Raw genomic sequence first — 5,937 nt, 5'->3', positions numbered from 1 at the left:
GTTAAGCATTAGTTACAGTGTTGACCCCACCCCTAGTCCAGTGCCTTGACCCACTTACTTCCCAGCTCCACCCTCCACCAGGATATCCCTTCACATCTGCCAAGTCCCTTCAGAAAATATCTTCCATTGTGCAACCCATGATCTGACAGCTTGTATCTTAAGCTTTCTCGGCTTCTGTGATTCCAAACACGTCTCAGTTCCAAAGGAAAGTTAACTCAAAGTTGTATATTACTGAACTAAACAGGAAAGAGAAACATAAAGGATTTTAAGAGAAGCCTAAAGGAATTTTCATTTTATAAGAAACCATTAAGTTTTATATCACTATAGCATATTATATATCTGAGATTGTTGTTGTTTACTATTGAGTTTGAACTGACTTATAGCTGACCCTCCAGCAGGTTTTCAGAGACAGTAAATCTCAGGAGGAGATTGTCTATATCTTTCTCCTATGGAATAGCTAGTGGATTTGAACTGTATGCCTTTGGTTTAGCAGGGCAACTCTTTGACACTGAGCCACCAGATTTCCATTGTAGGAAATCATAAAAGGTTAGTTTTCTGTTACCGTACTCATCGGTTACACTCCCATCACAGTGGTTTGGAAAATGAAAAGATGACTATTTTTCACAGAGCAGCCTTGTTTCAAAAAGGCTTTATTGTCCACTAACAATCAGTAAAGAGATCGATATTGATATAATTGTTAATTAAGATTAAATTGATGAAACAAGGCTACAGAGATTAGATAGCAAGAGGGTAACATAGCCCTTTGTAGACTCAAGCCCACATACATAATTGCTTATGCATTCACACAAATTACAATTTATTTGCACATACGTGGTTATCTAATTCCACATAACAATAATCATGAATATCCAAGATTGCTAAGATCTAGATACAGTGGAATTTGCTTTGATTGTTATTCTCCTTTAAAGTTTTCAATTAAACTACACACAAGCATTTTGCTTACAGTCGGGGATGGCGTTATTGATGAAAATGGTGCTTTTGTTTGGTTCTCCAAGCCCCGCACCCATAGGCATCTGGAGAAGTAGTTCAAACCTCTTGGAACTCTCCAGAAAGGGCTGCTTTAGATCACCAAGGATTGTCACTCGGAATATTTGTCTGTGTACTCCAGGATCAAAGTCCAGATTTCGATTGACGCCAATGTAATCTAGTCCAGCTGGTCACAAAGGAAAAGACAAGAGTGAGTGGAGAGGATTCAGGGTCATAAGAGTTTGTTTGGGTGGTTTTGTTTGTTTGTTTGTTTTTTAGATGAATATAAGCTGTCTCATCCACTCTGCAGCATTCCCCAAAATAAAATAACATTCAGAAATGCAGTTTGTGAGTTCAATCCCCAGAAAAGAAAAATGTCCACACTTTATAAAATGGCATGATAGTTGCAAATATTATACCGATATCCCATCCTCAGTATGTTCTCCATGTCTAGAAAATGCATACATGTCACTTGACAATATAATTTCACAAAAATCCAAAAAAAATCCCACTGATCACACTGCAGGCAACTTCAAAATGGATTAAAAAAAATTACCTTTGTGGTTTTTGTCCTATAAGAGGCATTCTTTAAATAATTTTTAAAAATTTTATTTTGTGTGTGTGTACTGTCAAATTGGATCTGACTGGTACAGGAGGAGATTGTCCCTCCATCTCCAGCAGAGCATCTGGTGGATTTGAACTGCGTAACTTTGGGATTGCAGTGTAGCTTCTTGCCAGTAGGCCACCAGAGCTCCCTTATAGGAAATATTTTGTGTATTTCATTTTTTATTAGATTTAACTCATTCACTTTTGGCTGGTAGGTGGTCTAATCTTTAAAAAATCTGTTCCGTTTCAGCTAGCTTCTGAATTTTCTGCCCTTAATGTTGTTACTAACAATGATTTTAAAAACTGGGCCAATCCCAACATGCAACTCCTTAAAAAACCATCAAATGACAATTTAAGCATCAAAATTGTAAAAAAAAAAAAAAGAGTGTGGACAATGTGGCATTGAGTTTGACCTCTCTCTCTTAACTCCACAGAGGAGATGGTCCTCATAGATGACATGTACAATACAGAAGAAAATTCCTATGAGGCCAGACATAACCCCATGTTTCCCACACCAGTTTTTAGTAATTCTAACACCAACTGGCTCTCCCAGGGTTCTTTCTGCTCTATCATTGGATCTAATAATCTGTTGCAATGGCCACATCACTTTCATGATTATGAAGTTTGGGAGCAGAACACACTTCTTTAGTTAGAAGAGCTTTTCAAATGTATTTTAAAGGCCCTTTGACTTTCACCTTCATGGTTTATGCCAGTGTTACAAAGGTCTCTTACTCCTGACAACAATGAATAAGGATGACAGAAGAATTGATACTTCTGAGTTGTGGTGTTGGAGAAGAGTGCTGAATATCCTATGGATTACAAAATGAACAAACAGATATGTCTTAGAGAAAGTGCAGAGTGCCTCTTGGAGGTAAAGATGGCAAAGCTTTGTCTTTCATATTTTGATAATGTTGCTAAGAGAGGCTATTCCTTGGAAAGCATCATCATGTTTGGAAAAATAGAGGGTGAGCAAAAAGAGGAAGACTTGCAACCAGATGGGTTGACCTAGTGACTGCAGCAATGGGCTCGAATGTGTCAGAGATGATGAGGATGGCACAGGATAGGACAGAGTCCAAGACTATTGTTCACAGGGTTGCTATGAGTCATACACAGTTCAACAGCATCTAACAACGACCAGCGCAGTCCTCCAGCCAGCTGGGGTGCTAGCCCCTGGCTCTGGCATTGTGAGGCAGCAGTCCCAAGTCAGCTCTGTTCACTTTGGTTTCCTGTTCTCCACTGTTGTTACTGCTCGTGCTTAGGTCCCTGTCTTATTAGTGCATGGATCCCTGGCTGGGAAGGACTGGTGCTAAACCCACTCTCTTTAAGCCTGGTGGATTGGCAAGACTGATCAATCTCTTTGTAATCTACACACCTTGTTTGCATGTTCCCATTCAACCATCAAGCAAAAGTCAAAGGCAGTGGTTTAGGAAAGCCATTTTGAACAATACATTCTTTACATCCCAAAAAGAAATAGTAAGTAATGATAACAATATGTTATAACAAAATGAATGAAATATGAGATCATGATTTCTTACTGATGTAAATAAATACACAAATGAATCAAGGAAGAGGATGATTACATGGTGTCAAGAAATCTTCCTTAAAAAAGAATTAATTACTGCTAAGGGAGAGACATCTGGTGGTATAGCTTGTAGTACTATGTTCTGGTGGCCTAGTGACAAGAAGTTATGCTGAGATCTCAAAGGTATGTGGTTCAAATCTACCAGCTGCTCCTCAGAAGAAGGATGAGCCATCTCTTCCCATGTGGTTCACTGCTTCTGAAAACCTGCCTGAGGTCTATTCCAACTGCACAGCACACAACAATAACAACAACATGGAAGCGAATTCTGGTTGTGTGATCTGTAAGACTACACTCTGGTGGCCTAGTCTGTTGGGTGTTGAACTGCTAACTATAAAAACCAGCTGCTTCATGGGTGAAAGATGGGAAGCCTCTTTTTGTTTAGATTTACACCCTTGGAAGCATGATGGAGACTTGCGATGAGCTGGAACCAACTTGATGTCAATGCATTTATTGATGGTTAACGCTAGGAGAAAGAGAAACAGTCTGTTTCCATAAAGATTTACAGCCATGAAAATCCTGTGAGGAAGTTCTATTCTACTTTAGGATCAGGAAAAATCAGAACTGACTTGCTCACAGTGAGTTTGATTTTGGATTGATGATCATGTTTAAACAGCTACCTCTGTTTAGAGAGCTAAACATTTCTCCTGTTTAAACCCATGAATTTCCAGTTCAAGTATAGATGTTCCTTCAAGTTATAATTATTAGAATCTATAAGAATGATAGAGGAATTATAATGAAATTAGAAGACGAGTTGCACTGGGAAAGTTGGCTGTTAGAGACCTTTCCAAAGCACTAAAGAGCAATGATGTCAGTCTGGATACTAAGGGGAGCCTGATACAGGCGATGGTCTTTGCAATTACTTTCTATACATCAGAGAGCTGAACAATGACTAGGGATAGTAGAAGGCAAGTTGATGCCTTTGAGCTGTGGTGCTGGAGAAGAGTATTGAATATACCATGGACTGCTAGGAGAACAAACAAGTTCATCCTGGAGAGGGTGAAGCCAGGCTGCACAATGGAGGCAAGGATTCTGAAGCTTCGTCTGACATACTTTGAAGATGTTGCAAGGCGGGATCAGTCCTTGGAGAGGGACGTCCTGCTTGGGAGGGTGGAGGGACAGTGCAGTAGGGGAAGAACCTTGATGAGATGGATTAATTCAGTTGTTGTAGTAATAGGGATAGGTGTGCTGGAGACAATAAGATTGGCACAGGATAGAGCAGAGTTTCGGGCTGTTGTACATGGTGAGTTGCAGGTGACTTGAAGGCACATAACAAGGACAATGTAAGAATCTAGGGCAGGTTCTACCAGAGAACATACCCTAGCAGAGCATATTCCTTGGAGAGGGACATCATGCTTGTAAAGATGGAGCATTGGCAAAAGAGAGGCAGACTCTCAATCAGATGGATTGACATAGTGACTGCTGCAATCATGTCAGTGATGAGGAGGATAGACCAGGGTAGAACGGCACAGGACAGGACAGGGTTCCAGTCTGTTATTTGTAGGGTCACTAAAGGTCATACTTGACAGCACTTAACAACCACAGCAACCTGACAGCTAGCAGAGAGATCCTTCCTTTTATGTGATTCAAAAGCAGAGAAGTTTCCCAGAAGAAATTCTGATTTGCTTTCTGACCACAAACAAAAAGTACAAGGAGTCAATTTTTCTAATTTACTCTGGTTCTACGGGTACATATAGAGTGTGAAATGGCACAGTACTTTTAGAAAATTAAGGCAAAACAAAAATAAGCCCAAACTGATTAAACAGCCAACCAAAAGACAACAACAGAAAGAGCTAGGAAGAATGATCACGCTTTTCATGTATACTGGGCTATAGGATTTGCTAGGAGGATTGACTCAATAGTAGTAGATATTTTTGTTTGTGTGTGTATCCTATGATATATTCACTTAAGTATTAAGACATGCAGATCTTAAGAGCATACATTAGATGATAAACCTAGCAGATTGTTTTTCCTTTCCTTAACAGTTTTTGTGTAAATTTGGAAACGAGATTCCATTCTGTGAAAAAGAAATGTGCATTTCATGTTTTTTTCCTGGCCATGGTCTGGTTGTATATGTTTCAAGATTTCTGAGTTACTTTCAGGAGTTAAGCATTTGTTTACTTTGTTTTTGTTGTAAAACATTCTTGCATGATTTGAGTAAATATGATGCTTGCTATGAATGACACTGGTTGTGCATTTCCCAGGAGACCAAAAGCTTCAGGTGGTGAATGAGATTAATTGGGTATTAATCAGTCACTGTCACTGAGTGATCTTCAAAAGACAAGGCCACTGTACTTCCCAGGAAAAGGCACAGACAAATGAGATGTTGGAAGATGTTGCTTGAAAAAAACAAAAGCAAATGTTCAAGAGTTGGAAAAATCTGTAACTTCAAAGTTGTAGTAACCAAAACTCTCCTGCCGAGTTGTTTTAGATCCATATCCATAGGATGAAAAGGTGACAAAGAATGGGGTTGGTTTCATAAAAAATTCATTTCTAGATCCATCCTGAAATATAATGTGGTGAGCGATAGGATAATATCCATACACATACAAGTGACTACCATACATATATTTCCATACATACAAGTCCAGTGACTACCACTATCATTCAAATATATGCACCAACAACTAGAGCCAAAGAGGAGGAAATAGAAGATTTCTACCAACTTTTGCAGTCAGAAGTCGATCAAACATGCAATTAAGATGCGTTGATAATAATGGGCGACTGGAATGCAAAAGCTGGGAACAGAGAAGAAGGTTCTGTAG

The 5,937-nt window shown here is 39.3% G+C and overlaps 1 protein-coding gene across 1 annotated transcript in view; it reads right to left on the bottom strand.

Moving 5' to 3' along the window:
• Positions 1–941: 941 nt before the first annotated feature.
• Positions 942–5,937, bottom strand: part of FREM3 (FRAS1 related extracellular matrix 3) — a 139,910-nt gene continuing 134,914 nt past the window's right edge. The window contains exon 9 of the mRNA XM_006887043.1: positions 942–1,174. Within this exon, the coding sequence (XP_006887105.1) occupies positions 942–1,174 (233 nt within the window). The remainder of the gene's footprint in view (positions 1,175–5,937) is intronic.

This window comes from Elephantulus edwardii, unplaced genomic scaffold (assembly GCF_000299155.1).
Source record: "Elephantulus edwardii isolate Elephantulus edwardi_28Jun2011 unplaced genomic scaffold, EleEdw1.0 scaffold00053, whole genome shotgun sequence".
Classification (NCBI taxonomy): domain Eukaryota; kingdom Metazoa; phylum Chordata; class Mammalia; order Macroscelidea; family Macroscelididae; genus Elephantulus; species Elephantulus edwardii.
Note: the sequence above shows the minus strand (reverse complement) of the source record. Positions and strands in the feature narration are given on the sequence as shown.